The sequence below is a fragment of the Lissotriton helveticus genome, chromosome 9, assembly GCF_964261635.1.
Source record: "Lissotriton helveticus chromosome 9, aLisHel1.1, whole genome shotgun sequence".
Classification (NCBI taxonomy): Eukaryota; Metazoa; Chordata; class Amphibia; order Caudata; family Salamandridae; genus Lissotriton; species Lissotriton helveticus.
Window position 1 is genome coordinate 681,967,313 of NC_136070.1, and position 21,570 is coordinate 681,988,882.

The window sequence follows — 21,570 nt, forward strand, 5'->3', positions numbered from 1 at the left end:
TACGTGGTAATAATAACTACATTGGATATACATAACAAACTGGTATGTTGAGTGATGTGTTCCCTTCACCCTAGAGGTTTGACAGCACGGGTGTAGTTATGAAGCATGTCATATATGGGAAGCAGTGAGGTTTTTTGACAACAATGTTGCACTATGAACTCTTTTCTTTCTTTTATTTGCAGATGGAGTAAGAATAAATTAAAGATAAAATATCGTTCACTACCATCTCAGGAGCAGCTATCTGCACTGACATAAAAGCAGGATAGGGACTCCCCTTTCCACTCTATCCAGGGAGGATTATCTAATTCTTTGCCCTGAAGAAAGTCCAGGACCGCTTTGGCAAAAGAAGGACGGAAACTTGTTGGCACTAGGGTGTATTTTAATATCCCTGACAGTTCCACGAATAAAGGGTCACTGGGATCTGTCGGCGTATTATTAATCTTTAACTCCCCCTGGCCACATCTCATCAAGAGCTCCATGGAATACGGTCGAGCCCACCATGACTACGAGGCGTCAGGGTGACACGATAATGAAGAATGACACCACTAGGATGTGTGAGGGTAATATAAACAAAAGGAATTGTTTCCTTCCCCACTCTCTAGTGGGTAACAGCTCATTGCTTCACGTAGGACCTTCCCAGATCTAACTTAAAAGGGTTAGCTTTGGGTACTTGTGAACCTTGTTCACAAGACCGTGGGGTACTTTTTCTTTCCTCATCACAGTTGATGGGTTTTAGTCCCAGTCAACACAGTTTTCACTGTTATGGGTTTTAGTCCCATCTACATAGTTCTAATGGGTACTATTCCCATTGTTTTTGTAGTGGGTGTTAGTCCCATCGTCACAGTCTGTAGTGGGTTTTAGTTCCATCTATGTAGTTTTAATGGGTACAAGTCTCATTGTTTTTGTAGTGGGTTTTATCAGTACATCTTCTCTACATGGTTTATTTTTGTGCATGTACTTATTGTACATCTCTTGTATATTTCCTATGAATTTTCTTTCCATTTCTCTTGTACCTCGGTCTTAACCTTTCATTTCATTATCTCTTGTACTTACTCTTGCATATATCCGGTGTATTTTCTTCCTTGCTCATGCTTGATTTTTCTTGGCATATTTGCTATGATCCCTTCATGTTTGGGTTCACTTTCTCTTTGCTTCTCCTTCACTGTAGTAATTTGACCGGAGGCAAAAGCGGATTTAGCAGATTTATTCAGATTACAAGGTCAGGATGCTCCACCAGGCTTAGCAGTTGAGAGTCTCCCTGTATGCATAACATTCCATCTCTCTAAACAACAGCAGTAACTAAGCAACTACAACATTCCACAGTACTACAGCAAATTTGACTGAGTACAACATACTACATACCTTCCCTTGTCCTATAAAATGAACAAAATTAAACAAAATATGAAAACAGAAGAAGAAAGAAATACACAAAAAAAATAACACATTATTTAAAACGAACAGGTAAAATAAATTTTCTCGAACTTCTCCTTACCTTTTCATAATTTAGCGGAGAAGTAGTAGTCGAAACACAATGTATGGTGTCAGGTATATCAACACTACGTTGATTAGAACTCAGAACATCATTGTTTAGGGTGGAATCATTTTGTTGGGTGAAATTCAACAAAGAGCTGCGAACAACTTTGTAAACATTCCCAAGATTCCACCAGTGCCCACTTTCAACTTGTACAGCATTTCCATAAACTTTAATTACACGTTGTGGCTCACCAAACTTACTTTCACCCTTCCTAGTGTAAACGGGAGACTTAATTCTAACCAAATCTCCTACATTGAGAAAAGACATTTTGACCCCTCTATTTTTATCAAACCAAACTTTCTGTTTCTCTTGTGAATTGGTTACATTTTCTTTGACCTTACACATCAATTCATCAACGCTAGTAGTAGACCTGAGTAAATTCCTCATCCATCCAGGTCTAAAAGAAGTGTTGGCATTTCTTCCTCTTATGAGCACAAACGGAGAGACCTTGGTGATAGAATGAGGTGTAGTTCTATAAAACCACATCATATCTTCAAGGGCTCGTTTAACATCATGATGACCAAGTTTTGCCCACTTCCCACAATCCCCAACTACCCGGTTCATTCTTTCCACGAGACCGTTGGTTTGAGGATGATAAAGAGAACTCTTGATGTGTTTTACTGAAACAGATTTGAGAAAACCTTGGAATTCATTACTAACAAACTGTGTTCCATAATCTGATATTACAAATTCAGGAAATCATTCTCTCAAGAAAACATCACTGAGAAAGGCAATGATAGCTTTAGAATTAGCTTCCTTAACCAATCTTATTTCTGGCCATTTTGATGCGTAATCAACTAGAACTAAGATGTATTCGAAGTGACCACTAAGGACATCATATGGACCTTGTATGTCAATGCCAACCTTAACCCACAGCTTATCAGGACATTCAATGGGTTTCAAAGGAGGAGTATTAACCTTTAATGACTTTCCAGAAGAAGAACAAACAACACAATCTCTCACCATATTCTCAACTTCGCCATCCATTGAAGGCCACCAGAAGACATCTTGAACACGACGCTTAGTAAAAGTAGAACCTAAATGTCCTTCATGTACATGTTTTAAAATACCAGGTCTGAGAGAAGACGGAGGGATAAGTTTCTCGCCTCTCAGTAACAAGCCGTCTTCAATAGTTAATTCTTGACTGAATTTACAAAAAGGTTGAAGTAAAGGTGAAAGGACCTTCTCGCGTGGCCAACCTTTGGCAACCAAATCACAAACATCTTGAAGAATAGAATCAAACAAAATGGCTGATCTCCAATCTTCCTAAGATCCTACATTGTGACAAGGAATATCTATACCAGCAACAATACAATCTTCACAAACCTCATTAATGAGAGCGTCAAACATAACATTCTCTTGGTCATTATCACTAATCGAAAATCTAGACAGGAAATCAGCTCTTAAATTTTGTCCGCCAAGTATGTGCCTGACTTCAAAGTTGAACTGTAACAGTTTGGTAACCATCCTAACTATCCTTGGGGTGGAACACTTGCTCATACCATCACCAAGAATGTTTACAAGGGGCTTATGATCTGTGAGAAGAGTGAACCTCTTGCCCCATACATTTAAGCAAAATTTTTCTATTGCCCAAGAACATCCCAGAAGTTCCTTCTCGATAACCGAATACTGATGTTCAGCCCCTCTGAGTACCCTGGAATCAAAGGCGATGGTGTGTTCTGCTCCATCTATTTTTTGTGTCAACATGGCACCCAAACCTACTTGACTAGCGTCAACAGTTATGAAACAATCATGGGCAGGACCAAACGGCTTTAGAGCTTTACAACGGGCTAAAGCCAGTTTAACAAGTTCAAGAGCGCTCTCACAGTCCTTTCCCCATTCAAAAGGTACCCCTTTCTTTAACAGTGCACTAATGGGCCTAACGATACTTGCGAAATCAGGAACAAATTTAGAATAGTGCTCACAAAGTCCAAGCAGAGATTTAACTCCTGATTTATCCATAGGGGCAGGACCATTAGAAATTGCTTCCGACAGTCCTGATTTGGGACTGACCCCTTCTTGTGATATGATAAGGCCTAGATATTCAACCTTGTCACAAGAAAACTCACACTTTTCGGGTTTGAGTACCATACCATTATCCCTAAAAATAGATAAAACTTTATCCAATGTCGCATCATGGGAAAAATTGTCATTACCAAATACCAAGACATCATCTTGAAACACTAAAACAGAATTTAAGTCACGAAGAATATTATTCATGATCCTTTGGAAAACGGACGCCGCTCAGGCCAGTCCGAATGGCATCCTACAATATTGATAAGTGCCTAAAGGGGAGACAAATGCCGTGAGATACTTTGAGTCTTAGTGAAGTTCAACCGGGTGGTAGGCGCTTGCCAAATCTAATTTGGAGAAACATCTGGCACCCTTAGTGGCTGCAAAAAGGTCAGAGATCTTTGGAAGGGGATGGTAATCGATCCAAATTTCCCAATTAAGGGACCTCAAATCCACACAAACCCTAAGTTGACCATTCTTCTTGCGGGCAACTACCAAAGGAGATAACCATAAAGATGACTCAGCCGGTTTAATAATACCTTTGGCACATAGCTCCTTTAATTCCTTCTCCAAATCAGATCTAACACTAAAAGGAACACCCCTGACCTTGTGTTTGACTGGAGTGGCATCTTTCTTGACAACAATTTTATGTTTGAAACCCTTAACTTTTCCGAGAGAATTGCTAAAGACAGAAGGATATTTTGTTTTCCACTTTTGCGTGATATCATCGCAACAATCAACAACTAGAACTTGTTTGAGGGTTCCGGGTCTCACAATCATTCAGAATAAACCCTGTGAAACCAACCAAGAATGTTCAGACCCTTCACCGCAACGTAAATTTGTCCCTTGATACACCTCCCTTTAAAATACAACTTGTCTTCCAAATATCCTGAAAGATCAATCTTGCATCCCTCGTAAGAAACAGTTGAGCGATCAGCAGGGAGAAGCTTAATGGAGTCACCCCACGTTTCCTCAAACAAATTTTTGGTGATCATGGTGATCCGGGCACCAGAGTCAACCAACAATGGAATAGTTTTATCTCCAATACCAATGTCGACAATAGGATTTCTACATTTAGAGGGGTCACCCTCGACTACCTCTGATGTTGAACCAATCTGAATACATTCACCCCCCCCTTCCCTTATAACGGAAACAATTTCTGTGTCGCTTGCACCATCCGATTCTACAACACAGGCCACAGGTTTTTTAATAATCTTTTTTTTAGACAAACCTTTGCAAAATGTCCTTCTTTCTTGCAATAATTACATATGAAGGAGATAGCAGGACACTTTCCGTTTTTACCATAGGGAGGATTACCGCACCTAGGGGCCGATTATGATGGCGGACGGACCTGAGTCCGTCCGCCACCATAGAGTAGGAGGGACCGTCCGCAGGGGCAGCGGCGGTCCCTCCATGCAGATTAGGATGTGACCGCAAGGGTGGTGGTCACATCCTCTATTTTTAACATTGCAGCGGGTACAGCTTCAAGCTGCACCCGCCGCAATGTTAAAAATGCATGCACGGCATTTGCGTGCACAAAGCGGCAGGCACCACGCGGTGCCTGCCGCTTTGTTCACGCAAATGCAGGGGGGTACCTATGGTACCCCCCTGCATGTGCACCCCCCACCCCCCTTCACCCAGGGGGCCCGCAACGGGCCCCTGAAGTGAAGGTCCGTATGCTTTTCCACGGTGAAAAAGCCGCCGTGGAAAAGCATACTTTCTACTCTATCATAATATGGCTGGCAGTGTCTGATAGACACCGCCAGCCATGTTAATGCTTTTCCGTGGCGGAAAAGCGGCAGACAGATTCAAAGACCCACCAGCCATCCTAATTTGGCATCCACAGCGGTTTTCCCGCATCCTCCGGGCCGGCGGTGGCTTCCACCGGCCCAGAGGATGCGGGAAATCCGCGATCCTAATGAGCCCCTTAATGCAGAGATTAGGATCAGGTTTGTTGAATTTGGGAGAAACTTTAGAATTTTTTTTTTTACTTTAGATGTGACTTTAACATTCTTTACAACATTGACAGAGTCATTGGTCTTCTCAGTAGGCTTGTCTTCAAATTGTTTCAAAGAAGACATTGAGGTTTCAATGCTTTTGGCAATCCTTAATGTTTCATCAAGGGAGGGATCAGATAATGAGAAAAGTTTCTGCCTAATATTCTTATCCTTGCATTGGCAAACAAATTGGTCCCTAAAAAGTTTTTCGGTGAAATTTTTGAATTTACATACAGCAGCTAAACACCTTAAAACAGAACCATAAGTATCGACATCTTCATCCTCGCTTTGTTTTCGTTTGAAGAACTTATGTCTCAAAACAATAAGACTGGGTTGTTTATCGAACCGTTTCTTTAGTTTCAAAACAGTAATATTAAACTCATCAAGATCGTTGCTTTCTTCAGGAGTAAGGTCAGGTAAATGCTTGAAAATGGATCGGCCTTCATAACCTAAAGAGTGAAGTAATACGATTTTTTTTCTTTCTGCAGCATATCTCAATGCCCCTATTGCTCCTAAATATGGCTCAAAGGCATCGAATCATTTTTCCCAAAGCACAGGTGGTTCACCTGTAGACTCTAAGAAAGAGGGAGGTGGGTTCACCGCTTGCATGGCAAAATGTTGAATATACACTACAAAAGAGTGAAAAACAAAAAAAAGTTACTAGAAAAAAAATGACAAGGAGTATTTAGTAAAAATATTTACACAACAAAAACAACTCCATAAACATTTATTTTCATGAGAAAACTCTTAGAAATAGTATGAGAAAATAGTGGGTACTGTAAAAAAAAAATTATGGTGTGCGCATCACCGCGATGAGCAAAGGTAAAGAGAAACACAATAGAAACGAACCTTTATGGTGTATACATTGTCGCAAGATGCGCAAATAAGTATATTTAAGAGCTGCAAAACATATGTGAATAACAAATGCTCCAAAAGGAAATCAAAATAAACTGTGGTGTGCACATCACCGTGTAATGAGCACTATAGAAAACAACAGGTTGTAGATAATGCAAAAAAAAAAATTATGATGTGCGCATCACCGTGTGATGAGCATCATAATTAATGCAGGCGCTGCAAAACAAATCGCTGTGAAATAAATGGTGTGCGCATCACCATGTACGTGAGCGATGACAAGAAAAGGAAACCTTCATAACCTAAAGAGTGAAGTAATAAGATTTTTTTTCTTTCTGCAGCATATCTCAATGCCCCTATTGCTCCTAAATATGGCTCAAAGGCATCGAACCATTTTTCCGAAAGCACAGGTGGTTCACCTGTAGACTCTAAGAAAGAGGGAGGTGAGTTCACCGCTTGCATGGCAAAATGTTGAATATACACTACAAAAGAGTGAAAAACTAAAAAAAATTACTAGAAAAAAAATGACAAGTATTTAGTAAAAATATTTACACAACAAAAACAACTCCATAAACATTTATTTTCATGAGAAAACTCTTAGAAATAGTATGCTTTTCCTCCACTTTTCTATTTTTGTATTTCTTGGGGTTCTCCTTGTTTGTACCTTTTTCTTCTTTGTGGTTTCTATTTTTGTTTTGTGGAAGAAGGGAAGGTATTTTGTAACCTGTATTGTATTTATCTATTTACTTTCTCCCTAGCTGCTCAGCCAGTGTGAATGTGATGCATGGAATGTTCGTGTGAGAGTCTTGAATGAAATGTTTGGGTGCCTGGATGCTTGAGTGTCAGTTGGAGTATGGGCTGAGTAGCAGGCAGTCTGCTCCTGGTGGGGCTGTATCTCTACAACTTAACTACTTGTAACTGGTCTCAATAAATCTACTTAAACTACATCCTGGCTACGGACTTTGTTACTACAATATCCTGTTACACTGGTTTAATATCCTGTTCCTGCTTCACCACTTGAGGTGGTGCTTGTTTTCCTGCTGAAGGCTTCAGCCCCAGATGATGGCACATGCTTAGAGTCTCCCTCTCGAGTTTAGCCCTAGCTAATTGCTTTGGGTGCATTGCCATCATGTGCTGCCACATCCCAGTAGTACTGTGAGAGTATTTCTTTTCAGTACCTCTACAAAACCTTTTATGACAGAGGTTGCAAATAAAGTTTCTAGAAGATAACTTCTTCTGACCAAGTGGCAGGTGAAAAAAATGCCACGCAAGAGGACCCTTCCCCTTGTCTGCAAGTAGGAATGTGCAGGTCAATGCAGAGACTTGAAGACGAGATAAGAAAACATAGTGTACCATTGTATGCTATTGTGCACTGTGAGACACGTATTTTATTGGCCATAACTAGATAAGGGTATAGTATCCAGTGAGTCCCGATTCCCTGTAAGTCTGGCCTGGTTTCTCAAATATTGAGAGTGAATGATGGTGACACAGAATGTTATATATGTGTGTCTGAATGGAGATTCAGAAAAGCTCTGTAGGAGCAACTGATCTGTTTGTTCTGTTTGTGTCCCAAGATGAGAAAGAGCTAGTTTTCAAATTCCCATCCTCAAATCCACTGGTAAGTGATGTCATAGTGGGTAGCTGGGCAATGAGAGTGTAGTTGGGAGGTCCGGCATATGACTGAAAGCGTTGCAGAACATTGATAAAGTTGTATACTGTACAGCAAATGTTTAAGATCTGCAACTGAGGAGATGCAAGAAGTGTCAGTTGGTGAACAAAGGACAGATGTTTCCTGGACAGTTGTAGGGATAGTTGCTGTGACAGAACATGATTAGTAAGAAATGAAGAGACTGAGCAAAAGGGTGAACAGTTTACAGGGACTGACTCCACGAAAGGAATAATTTCGAGCCCAGAGCACCGGTAACTGACCAACTGGAGTTGAAGGTACTGTGGTCTCTTGGTAAGAAAAGATTTTGTGAGCCCCTTATTTGATCAACAGTTCTCAGCAATTGCAAATGTGTTTTTTTTATATTATATTATATTCCAAGTTGGGGCTCAATTTGAGTTTGATAGGTAGTCATGGTCAGTCTGGGACAAAAAATAGGCCACCAAGATAAAAGTAGCCTCATTAGTGAACCAGATAGCTAAACAAGAGTGGCCCAGAGTGATCCATATTTGCAAATCAGGTAAGTTTTTAACATGTAAAGACACGCTGCATGGTTCTTATTACAAAGGATGGGAGACTGCATGCATTTCTGTTTGCTGCAGGCAATGCTTGTGGCAATATCACAAAACTTATCAGTCAAAAACGGCCCACCTGACCATAAAACTAACGCACAAACTACTAAATAAACAGCCCACAAACTGCCGATCCAACACTCTGGGCCCACTTTTTTACCATTGGTCCTCGGATAGACCTTTTTCCCCGACTGATAGGTGATGAGAGTTAACATTACATAAATCAAAGTTCAATTAACAGTGTACCACATTGGGCTACACAATAATGACCAGGAATCAGTAGCTATGGTTAAGAGGGCTTCTTACAAATGAGCAATCAAGTTAAGGTACAGCTCTCTTAGCACAACACAATAAAGTTACAGAATAACCACTGGGAAGCCTAACCTACTAAAGAAGTTTAGATGGACCAGTTACAAGCAAACAAGTTCAGTCACAGCAATACAAAAGATTAGCAAAAGTATTTAATGCTCAGAGAAAAGTCTCAGATTTTCTCGTCTCTACATAGGTAAATCTAAAATCTCCTAAATTAGAGTCCAAGCTAAAAGGATAGGTCTGTAACCCAAATGATCTCACAAATCAGGGAAATTCCATAATGGGAATAGAACAGGACAGTAAAATTAAGCCGGAAGATGTCAGCATTGCAGAAGCTTCGTCAAGAATCTTCTTGGATCAGGGAAGTAAGAGGTAACCTAAGCCACACTCAGGAAAGAATCAAAAAAAGCATACAGGTCTAAATCTCTCAAAGTCCAGCGAAAGGTGTGGTAACCTTAGGCCATGTAACCTCCAAATATTCACACTAAAATCATTCAGGTAATGCCCCTCTTTTCGAATCATCGGGGGTCCATTGTCTTTCTCCTTTCTCACGTTACAGACTGCACAATGCACATGGAAATGACATTGTCCCTTCTCTCTCAGGCTAAGTGACAACATTGCGCAATAGACCTTTCAGTTGACTCTCTGGCTCTCCATGTTCTTTCATCAAGGTCTTCTTCTCAGACGCTCTCCTTCTATCACTAGTACAGTAATGTATCTATTCTTCAAATAACAATGTGTGTGAATACCTGCGAGAAAAGTCATGTTAGCAAAAAATGGAAAACAGTATTTTATGCAGCATAGGGAACAGGCCTACTCAAGCCAAATATTACCTCAGTGGTACCCATTTAATATGCGTATGCACATGCAAGCACACATAAATGTAAAATGTTAGTACATTAGATTCATATGACATGTGGTATTCAAAAAAATCTTAAAGGTATGCGTGTAAGTATGTTTAAGAACTACAATTTAAGGCAATATATGAAACAATAGTACATACATTACATAAGCCTTTGTCGTTTCTAGAGTAATCACATTCTACACATACGAGGATGGTTTCTATGCTATCTTCTAAACAGTAAATGTAATTTAATGTATTAAGCCACACATTATGTAAAATGAATTTGTTTTTATTGTAAGTACATATCCACTGAGTAAGGATCGTTTATTAACATCTCCTTTAATACGGTTAAAGCACATTCGGGCATATTAGCAAGAACCTCGTCAAAATTATCGCTGATTTAGCGTCAGGAAACTGCCGCTAAAGCAGTGATAATGGACTTGCTACAAAAAAACGTTATAGAATTCCAATAGAAGCCAAGGTTAGATGTCCTGCACATGTAACCTGGGCTCATATTGGAATTCTATAACGCATATTAGCAAGCCCATTATCACCGTTTTAGCGGCAGTTTTCTGCCGCTAAAACTGCGATAATTTTAAGGAGGTTCTTGCTAATGTGCCCCATAGTTTGAGTAAATTCACTAATCATACTGTAAATGCACTCCAGAAATAGATGTCAAGTGCAACACTTATTTTAATGTTGTTCTAAGTGCACGTTCATGTTATAAAATTGCGAAGTGTAAAGGTGTAGCCAAAATTGTGCTGCACCAATGCTAAACAGCATTTGCAATGCAATGGGTATCACATTTACCCGAGTTTGATCTATTGGCATTGTAAATGACAATGCCTTTCATTTATGTTTTGGTTTTTAAAACATAAAAGGCACGGTCATTTACAATGCTAATAGCTTAAACTCTTGCAAATGCGAGATCTATTGCATTGCAAATACTAGTTTACAGCGTTAGGAGGATGTGGCTTAATGGCTAAAGTGGACGGCTATGAAGCTGGGGAACAAGAATTAAGTGAGGCAGGAGCTCAAACATCCTGTAATTGCGGACAAATTACTTACTCTCCCCATGCCTAAAATTAATACGAGTCTGTCTGAAGAGTCTTGCTGAATAAACTGGGCAAAAAGCGGCACCAAGCGGGAAAAAAATTGCTCTCTTAAACTAACAGAAAAGCACTACAAGGGTAACAATACTGTACTTAGCCGGTGCTCCTCTGCTGAACAAGGGAAGTGAGGTATCGCTGTCTGCACCAATTATGAGGCAGTAAAGAAGAACGATGCAAGAGTTTGACCAATGGTGAATAGCAGGAGGGAATAGAGTGGTATTGTTGATGACAGCAGGTCTTGCAGACAGCACATGCGCGCTGATGCTCAACCTACAAACGTCCCATCCACAGATCTGTCAGACTAGCCCATCTAGCATTACCTGGTTTCCTTATAGGTCAGTCTGACCTGTCATCTGAACAATTGAAACATTAGAACATTGTGCTGTGGGAGCAGCAGCGATTTATTATTGTTTTGTTTTTTCAGTATCTAGCTGCTGATGACAGAGAAAAACCCACCTGCCCTACCAATATGTGGCATTTGTGAGACAGTGCACTTAGCCATGAGCAAGACGACCGGAGTGGTAATTTTTCAGGTCCATGGTGTGAATCATCAACCATCGAAGCCTGCGCGAGATGGTATTAGTGTACAGTCACATGGCAGAACAGACGTTGAAGCAAGTTAGTCTTCTGTTCTCATACACGCGCCAGAGTATTCCCAGCTTGAATTCTTTGCAGTGCATGGCGGAGAGAAAAGCTGTGCGGTAGAATGAGAAGATGATTGTAAGTGAAAAAGTACAGTGGTGACTAAGAATGTGTATCTTCTAGCTGCTGAAGAGAGGAAATAGACTGTGAGTAGCCCTGAGCCTGGATGCTGGCTGGCTGATGCTGCCTGATGATGCCTGTTTAAATAATAAAGGATAAGAAAAGTAGTCTAGTGGGAAGCAGTCCCAGAAACAGAAGTGCTTTTTAAAGAAAAGTAAACATTTTTATCCAAAGGGTCTTATTTTTTCATTATACATGAGAGGATGGACTACTCCTTAGAAAGCACCAGTGTAGAGGTGTGTGATTATCGTATTGCTCTGTTATAAGTGATATGTTTAGAATGAAAAATAATGACATTTATGTTCAACGGGTAATGCATGTTTTTGGTGCTAAGTATACCTATATATACTGTTGTGTGGGAGGCAGCTACCTAAGTGTGTAGAGTATCCCTGGGAAAGTGTGGTACATGTAATTGATTGCACATGTATGTTGCATGTCGTGTTGCCAATAGAAGTCCAGATGTGTTAATTTTCTGAAGCCATTCATGTGCTGTGTGCATGTTTTATTTTTGCGTGAATCGATGGCAAAGACGTCTAGTACCTCCTGCAGGACAGGTGTACCTTTGGAGTTTGCGTACACATTACGAATAGTGTGACTGATGGTTACATGTGGGTTTAACTGCATTTATTGCATGTGCTGTTAGATATGATATACATATGGGAATTTGTACAATTGTGTGTTACATAGTGTGCATAAATGGATTGTATACAGTTTTAGATTTGCATTGCACTTATGGAGATTATGCAAGGGTTCTGATTTGTTTTGTATGTATGGAGATTGTATAAGTGTCCAGATTTCTGTTAAACATATGGAGACTGCGTATTATTCTAGATTTGTGTATGAACAGAGATTGTATGCAAACATGAGGTGTTTGTGTCATTTATTTTTGTTATAATCATGTGTAGTTTGATGTGGAAATTTGTATAATGTTTGTATACATGCTGTTGTAATGACAGGGTTTGTGCCGGAGGTGGGTAATGTATGTTTTGAGATGTACCACAGATACCCATGCTCTTCTTGATTTCTGATCTGAATGTGTGGGCTTGTGAATGATCCCCTTGTCGAAGGACTTCTGATGGTTCTGTGCCCTGGCAATTGCAAGAGTGGGAGTTTGTGACTATATCGCCTCTGTGTATGAATGTAGGATGGGGCAATAGGGAGTGTTAAATTCCTGGCCCATTTACACAATTTCCCTCCAGAGATGATAGGTCTTTCTAGTAGAGTGAGCGGCGAAAGGAATCAAATCACTGGTCATCATTTCAATACAGTGCAACCAACATGGCTACACATTAATCCACTCAACTCTTTGATCTGAGTTTAGTAGGTTTAATTATACGTTTAGAAACAAGTCAATGTAGATAATTCTCAATAAAATCATATAAAAGTACAAAAAGGTCACAGTAAGTCCAAATCTTCTTAAGAGATGTACCCCATATAGTACAAAGCAAATGACTAACGCTAAGAAAATGACGCATGTGATCAGAAAGAAAAAATTAAGGTTAAATTGCAGCAGATGATTATCTTTAACAAGCATGAGTAACCTAACTTTCCCAACACTACTTTAGTAGGGCAACCTTAAATTACAGCATTAAATAAAGGCATGATTGGTTAAGGAAAAAGAAAGGTGTCAGCCATCAGAGTCTTCAGTAGAAACACTCTGAAGATGGGGCGAGTAGCTTAAAGCCACGCAAGCAGTAGCATAAGTCTGCTCCCTAAGGAAATCCAAGATGGACTCTCTTCATAACAAAAACACAGCACCTACTATCATCTGCCATCGAATCATGTGACTTCTTCTTGGAAATTTCCATACCTCTGGTACAACTGGATACTTCCGCACCCCTTCTCATCCAGATAGCATTTTATCTCTTCTCGTACTTGGCCACTCCTTCCCAAGAGAACTCCTCTACTTGCATATTACTGCAATTCCCTTGGCCAACTCTTTTATCTATTAACAAAACCCCCTTTATTATAAATAGTGAGGCTTATCCACACCTGCAATAGAAACAACTCAGCAGCGTACATTTCATGCTTGAAGGTTAAACTTGTATTTCTAATCATAATGGGAGCCGCAACTGAACCAAAGTTTCTTGATGCCTAGTTTGCTAAGTTAACAAGTGCACAGGTTTCCAGAGTATGTGCACCCTTCTGCACATAAAATAAATGTAACTGCTCAAGGCACAAATAAATGTAATGAATCTTAGTGCAAATGCATTTACACAGGATTAATTCAGATGATATGTATAAACGTTAAACATAAGTTGTATACATCCTAATAAGTATTTCACAATTCAACATTTTAAGTTATTCTTCCCTGTCACGTTAATACATAATTTGTCACGTAACATTATTAATCACATTCTAAATATATATATCTTTAAAAAAATACCCTTTAGTATATAAAGTGTACAACAGAGTATATTTGAGTCTGACTATGCATGATTATGATGCAATCCTACATCATCTCCAGAGGGTATCAGGATAACACTTCTTCAGGACTGTGCCTCATGTCCGAGGAAGTCACAGGATTCGCAGGACTTGTGACTTTGTGCAAGGTTAGCCACATCCTACTTGTTGTCTCATTGTTTTGCTTGACTTGAGGTCATGGGAGCCTAATGTATTTTTGGGCAGTGATGTTTTCCTCTACTCCTCACAGATGTACCTTGACTATTGTTTGTTGTTTTTGCGTGTCTGTGTGGGTGTTGGAGAGTGTAACAGGGTGCTAATTGGAATGACTGTCTTCAAAATGTTTGTGATTTACTGATTGTGAATGACTGTCTGGGTACTGTAAGCATGTGCAAATTACTATTATTTATGTTACTGTTTGTAAGAATGAGAGATGTGTAGTACCTGTGTCCCCCCATTCCTTGTATGTCTGAGCTTGTGTCTAAAATACTGAGAGCTAATGCATTAGAGGGAGGTGGGTGTCTGTGTGTCCGTGTGCACATTGCATGCATGTGCGTGCGCATGCATGCGTGTGTGTGTGTGTGTGTGTGCGCATGTGTGTGTGATGCCGAACACTTCTTTGTACTAATTTGGAAGTCATTGTTTTGAAGCTAACTGCTACCTGGTTGTCCTGTGCTCTGCCAGTCATGTGTCTGGAAGGTCTAATACATTTCTACAGCAGACCTACATGTGAAGAATCTTTCTTTCACCTTCTACAAGACGAGGGGTCCAAACCTTAGGTGAGCTATAAAACATTAGCTCTTCAACCACCTATACCCCAGGAATTGGTATTTGTAGGGCATTTAAAGAACGACCATCACGATTTTTTCCCCTTCAAGTGGGAAGAAACATGCGGATTTTAGTGTTTTGCACAACAAAATAACAATGTAAAAGTATTTACAGGGCATTGTACGCTGGTAAATGTTGGCATGTTTAACCTTCCAAAATTCACCTGAGCAAAATTGAGGGAATGCAGTAATGAGTGCTAAAACCCATTATTCTGATCCCTGAGCAAGCACGTTTATGCAGGGATCGTCAAAAACATAAGCTAATCATAATGATGGCCTATGTTGTGCTTAGAATGCCTTTTTGAAAACCTGATAACAGAAAAAAACTAGGCTGAACGGATATCAGCAATGTCTAGATTAGTATAGAAGAATAAGGAATTGTGCTTTATCAATGGATGCATGAGTTATCTTGAATAAAACTTGCAGAAGAGACACGGTTGCGAAACACGTGCCAGTTGTGCCTTTTATAAATGTTTGTTCAAGATATGGATATATTGAAATAAAAATATAAAGCAATACAATTAAACATTAATATTGTCCCTAGAGTAATTGCTCTTCGGATTTAACCTGGGGCAATAATGAAATATTTTATTGAGAAACATTGGATGATCTTGTTCATTTTAAGAGTAGGTGCCTCCTGTGTTTTTAATGTTGTGAAAAACACAAGGGGGCATATTTACAAGGGAATGGAGTGGCGTTAAGCATAAAATGCTATCGTCCCACTCTGCCATTCCGAAAATGCAAGAATGAGCCATATTTACAAAGATAAAGCACATCCCTGCATTTTCCCTAGCACTGGCACTAAATTAACTGCCTAGCGCCAACACAGGCACACTTGCACCTTAGTGCAAAGGTGCCTGCATTGAGGAAATGATTGTTTACATGCAGAAAGTTATCCCTTCCTGCACATAAACAATCCAAATGGCTATTTGAAACTTCTATGTGTGCTGCATCGTGCAGAAGTTGAAAATCATCATTTTTTTATTGATTGCTTGTGTGCAGGAAGGGACACCTTCCTGCACATAAATAATCATCAAGGGTGATGTGCTCTTTCTATGTGTGCTGCACAATGAAGCACACATTGAAACATCAAAAACGAGGTGAAATAAAGCATTTCTCCTAATTTTGCTATGATAAGACCTGGTTTTCCTTGGTCTTAATTTTGGAGCTGCCTCCTATTTATGCCACCCTTATACATGGGGGGCAGTGTCAAAAGCAATGGGTGTGGCGGTGGAACACCCAACGCAACACCCATTGCTCACCCTTTTCACGCTAAGTATAGTGTGAAAGGGTGCATTATTTACAAGGCGCCGTTAAGCCACGTTAAGTGACTTTCCAGTGGCGATAGGGGCTTGTAAATATACCCCATAATGTTTTGCTTGGAATGCTTAAATAATCAAATGAATCTAGATGCTTTACAGTTAGAGCTGCACTGATTGGTCTCATGATAAAATCATGGATTGGCTATTGTAACAAGTTCTACCTTAGAATCTCCAGACTGAACAGTAACAGTAGAATCGGGGATATTAGAGAGCTAGGCATTGCAAAGAAAGCACTCTTTGAGGGTATGTATTGAATAGGGGTAGAAGAGAAGGCTGCAGCAATAGTCAATCCATCTAGTGATGAGTGTAGTGATGAAAGATTGTGGCTTATTTTCCATATATTGATGTGGTTTAGATGAGCAGTAGACGCAGTGTTGACATTTCGCTATTCAAGGGAATGATTAGGGTGCTAGCTAACAGAGAGGGATGAATGGCTTGGAACATTTATTTATTTATTTTTAAAATGTATAAAGCGCAGCATATGCCCTTGGGCGTCTTGGCGCTAAAAACTCATGGGTGCCTAAGTATACTCGATTACAGTTCCAATCGTGGGATTTAATAACAGGATAAGGTTATTGGTCAAACAACCATGTCTTTACTAGTTTTCTAAATTGTAGCAACGTGGAGGTTGATCTTATAGCTAGTGGAAGGGTATTCCAGAGTCTAGCTGCTGCGATGGTAAAAGATCTATCTCCCCAAGTAGCTGTCCTGGTTCGTGGTACCAGCAAGTTAAAAGAGTTGACTGATCTTAATTGTCTATTGGGGCGATATAACAGGAGTCTCTGTTTAAGGAATTGAGGTCCATGTTGCTGAATTGCTTTAAAGGTGAGACACAATGTTTTAAATTTAATCCGTTTTTTTACCGTCAGCCAATGGTAACTCCTGATTACCTGTTTAATTGGTCTGTATTTGGGAGTCCTGGAAAGCACTCTCGCTGCAGCGTTCTGAATAAGCTGGAGCTTGGCAATCACCCGGGCTTGAGCATTAAGAAATAAGCCATTACAGTAATCCAAGGCTGACAAACCTTGAACATAACATTAAGGATGGAGAGTGGATTTCAGTTTCCATGGATGATGACATGTAGATCATCTCATTGCTCCACCTTCTTTGAAATTCGAGGTGCTGGATATCTGAGCACTGCTGGGTCTTGGGGTTTGTTCAGGGTATGGTGGTGGAAATTGTATGGAATGCTGATGCTGGTTTGCTTGAATGGTTTCTAAGTTGTACAGATGGTGGTGAATGGAGGGGGGGCTAGTATTTCTTAAAGCTTATAATAATAATAATAATAACAGAGATGTATAGAGTGCGACAGCTTCCTCAAACAGATGTGCACCGCGCAATAGCGGTACGAGGCATGAGAAGTGTAAGGCCGAAGTGAACTAACCAAGACTAAAGAGCCAGATCTTCAGGGATTTTCTGAATGTCGGTTCAGCTTGCATTAGGCGGATATTATTTGGTAGGGAATTCCATAGCTTAGTCGCCACCACTGTAAAGAATCTTCCCCCTATGCGAGCTTTAGCAAAGCGAGGTAGTATGCACAGCAAGTTCTGAAAGTTGGACCTCAGGGAGCGTTTTTGTTGGTAGTGGCATATACCCAGTGATTAAGGTAATTAGGACCTTTGCCATGTAACGCCCGAAATGCCCTAGGTAAAGCCTTAAACTCAATCTTTTTCGCTACCAGCAACCAGTGGAGCTGTCTTATATGTGGTGAGATGTGATGCCAAAACACCACTTTCCTACTCAATCTCGCACCCGCATTCTGTACCATCTGCAGTCTCCGGACCAGATAGGCTGGCAGGCCCAGGTACAGGCAGTTAGCATAGTCCAGCCGAGATGTCACTGTGGCATGGACAATGACTCTACGACAATCCTCCGGCAGTAGATATAAAAATTTCCTCCGCTTCTCAATTTATTGAAACATGAGGCTGACGCCTGCCGAACTTGAGATGTGAGAGAGAGATCTGCTTCCCATTTTATGCCCACGTTTTTTGTCGTGGTTGCTGGAATAGCTGGCAGGCCCATTTCTGTCAGCTACTAGATATCAGTTGCCGGCTGGAGAGCTTTGCCGAAGAACAGCACTTATGTCTTCTCTACTGGGAGATGTCTCTCAAACAGCCCTTACATCTAATGAAGGAGTCCACAGACTGATCCTTAAAGGAAAACACTAGCTGGCTGTCGTCAGCATATGATGTTGCCTTCACCTCCCAGTTTGCTATGAACGAGAACAGGGGGGTCAGATATACGTTGAAAAGAAGTGGTCAATCCCTGTGGTACCCCACACCAAAGTTGTTTGGGTTCCGGCTATAAGGGTTGGAGGGTGACCTTCTGCATACGATTTTTAAGAAAAGACTTCAGCCAGGTGAGTACCACAACTCCAATTTCTTTTGCTTGGAGTCTCTCCACCAGGATTAGGTGGTCCACTGTGTCCAACGCTGCGGATACATCCAAAAGCACCATCATTCACACTGACTGTGCCACCTTCAGCAATGTCATTTTGGTACTAAAGCTGGTCCGAAAGCCGGACTGTGTGTTCAGCAAAATGTCATGTCCCTCAATGAAATTGGTCAGCTGTCGCTGTACAATTTTTTCCAGCATTTTTGCTGGTGCTGGTAGTAATGAGATCTGGCGATAGTTGTTTTGCTCCCCCGGATCCATATTGGATTTTTTTCCTGAGGTGGAGTACCACGGCATGTTTCCAAGTATCAGGGAAGATGCCCGAAGAAAGTGATGTGTTCCAAATATGATTCAGAGCTTGGTTCACCAAGTGGGCCAGCTCCTTCCACAATTTGGGGGGCATGGGTCCTCTGAGGATCCTGACTTACATCTCAGGATCTCTACCAGAGATTCCTGTTGGGAGATAGGAAGAAATTCCGAAAAGGTGTATTCGGACTCACGACTACCGCTCTCTTCTGTTTTTTCTGTCTCTACCGCCATTGTGAAGGTGTTGTAGACTTTCCGAATTTTACTATCGAAAAAGTCTGATAGTTTTGCGTACAGTGAGGGGGGTGGCTGTATTGCGTTTTCCAGCTCCAACGGTTTGGTAAAGGAGCTGACGATCTTCAAGTTTTCAGCATTGTTAATGCGCTTCACCAAGTAATTCCTCCTTGCCATCCTCGTCAATTTGTGGAGCTCTTTCAGGGCTTTCTTATAAGCCAGTTTGGCAGTTGAACTGTAATCTGTTCTCCACAAGCATTCCATTTTTTTACATCTACTTTTTTCCAATCTGAGAGTCTCCGACAACCAGGGGGCCGAGGGAGTTTTTCTCTCGAGGTTTTTGCTACTCTGGCTGGGGTGATGGTCTCCAGGGCAGTGGAGATCCACCTGTTTACTGCGGGCGTGTCAACGTTAGGATCGCTAGTTAGTTGCGGTTGACTCTCCCGCAGTACTGGACCATGGGTCTCAGCAGTTAGCTTCTTCCAATTTCTTTTTTGCTGATAGCTTGTTTCCCCTCCTTAATTTGGTTTTTCCAGACTGAATGAAAAAGGGATCAGATAGTGGTCAGTCCACACCAGTTGGTATGGGAACTCAGCTACCATGGATGGAATGTTAGAAACAAGAGATCCCGTACCCAAACGCACATGGGTGCTCTTGTTGTATGTCAACAGTTGACAACGTTGTTTGTAAGGAGTCGAGGTGTGTGGTGGGGTGAGGTAAGAACTGAATTTCTCCGTTGGGGAACTTTGAAGGTATGCAAAGTCAGCTTCAAAGGAGTTCTCTGTTTGTAGTCAGATATCACCTGTGTATTAGGTAAGACTGGCAAGGAGCCAGGGAGGAGATTCATGCTGTATACACATTTCATCACCATGATGGGTAAGGTGGTAGGCTGTACAAAGGTTATGTATGAGTTGTAAGTGTCAGTAGTAGAACAGTGATGAGCCAATGGTGAGAATAGGACAGTGAGCATAAGAGGAAATCTGAGATCAAAAGGCTTGCCCCAAGGACGTGAGTGACCTAGTTGCACCTGTTGATGTGATTGTGGTTGAGATATTTTTGTTTGACATGAGAAATAGTGGCTGCATGAGTTCCAATAGGATCAGGGATGGGGAGCTGCTGGCACAGGGTGCAGATGGAGGACAAGCTTTTGGAAGATGGAGCCCAGAGGTCTCCTTTGGTGATGTAACAAGACAATTAAAAAGGAGGTGGAAACGGAAGCAAGTAGTAATCTGGTTATTTGTCATAGGACAGAAACTGAAGTTTGGGGCAGCAGTAATAGGAGCTATTTGGTTCAGAATGAACTCACTGTTCTGGATTTTACTGATACATAGAACATAAGAGTCGGTAGCGTGTCTGGCCTGAATGAGGCAGGGTGGTTGTGTCCCATGTTTAAGTGAAGTATGAAAGAGTTAGGTGCAAATTTTGAGAGGCGAAATTATGTGTTACGAAGATGATCTTATTGCTTATTCAACTATCGCTCCAGATTTCAATTGTGAAGTTAGAGGGAGTTGGTCAAGTCAACTGGTGAATGTTCCATTTTTCCGGACTGAAATAAGAAGGGGGGCAGAGGCTGGAAAAAGGCATTTTTTGGAGGGAAAGATGTGAGAGAACAGGGAGCAAATAACCCTAATTAGGAAGCAGAAATAGAAGTAAATGATGGGTGGTTACTCTGCTGTGGTCTTGTAGGGACCATATAAATGATAGAGATGGTTAGAAAGATTTGTATGTAGTAATGTGGGGGATTATGAGTGCCCAAAAGGTGGATCATGGATGATACTATGATCAACTGGAAAGTTATAGGCCAGAATGTCTTGCAGTTACTTACAGCATTTGAGTGACACGGCTTACAGGTTCGCGGTCTTTCTTCTGGGCTTTGATGCACTTGATGCAAATTGAAGACCATAGTACTTCAGGCCAGCATCAAGTGGAAATCTCTGTTTCAGAGGGCAACTCCAGCAGGTCCAATTAGGTGGTAGGAGGTTCAGGAAAGAGGGGATGAAGCTCGAGAGATCCTATCAAGTGTCCATAGTTGTTGCAGAGCCGGGAAGTCGGTGGAAGGTTAATTGACATGTGTGGAATCAGCATGGTTCTTCACTCCTTTCCTTGCAGTTTTGCCATGCTTGTACAGTTTGGGCCTTCTAGTTTTTGTGACTTAATCTCAGGACCCAAGGAAGAATACCAGTTTTGTACAGCAGCCAACGGCAAGGCCTGATGCAGAGGGTGACCTGACAGACTCAGTCAGGTAACAAGAGGTTGAGGGATTAGGGGCCAGTGCGCTTGTGTTCAAGCATATGTTTCCAGAGCCAGTGTGGGAAGGACCTGACAGTTCAGGGGCACTGCCTGTGTGTGGTCTCATTCCTTTATGGCAGTGTTGTGCTTGTGCCGCTCGTGCCTTGTTGAGGACTTCAGAGCCCTATGGT

At 41.1% G+C, this 21,570-nt stretch overlaps 1 protein-coding gene across 1 annotated transcript in view; it reads left to right on the forward strand.

Annotated features, from left to right (window-relative positions):
• LOC144783242 (zinc finger protein 862-like) overlaps window positions 1-17,211 on the forward strand; it is a 69,109-nt gene extending 51,898 nt beyond the window's left edge. Inside the window, exons 2-5 of the mRNA XM_078662324.1 lie at window positions 6,033-6,134; window positions 6,738-6,839; window positions 7,971-8,014; window positions 17,086-17,211. Coding sequence (XP_078518450.1) covers window positions 6,033-6,134; window positions 6,738-6,839; window positions 7,971-8,014; window positions 17,086-17,211 — 374 coding nt within the window. The remainder of the gene's footprint in view (window positions 1-6,032; window positions 6,135-6,737; window positions 6,840-7,970; window positions 8,015-17,085) is intronic.
• The last annotated feature ends 4,359 nt before the right edge of the window (window positions 17,212-21,570 follow it).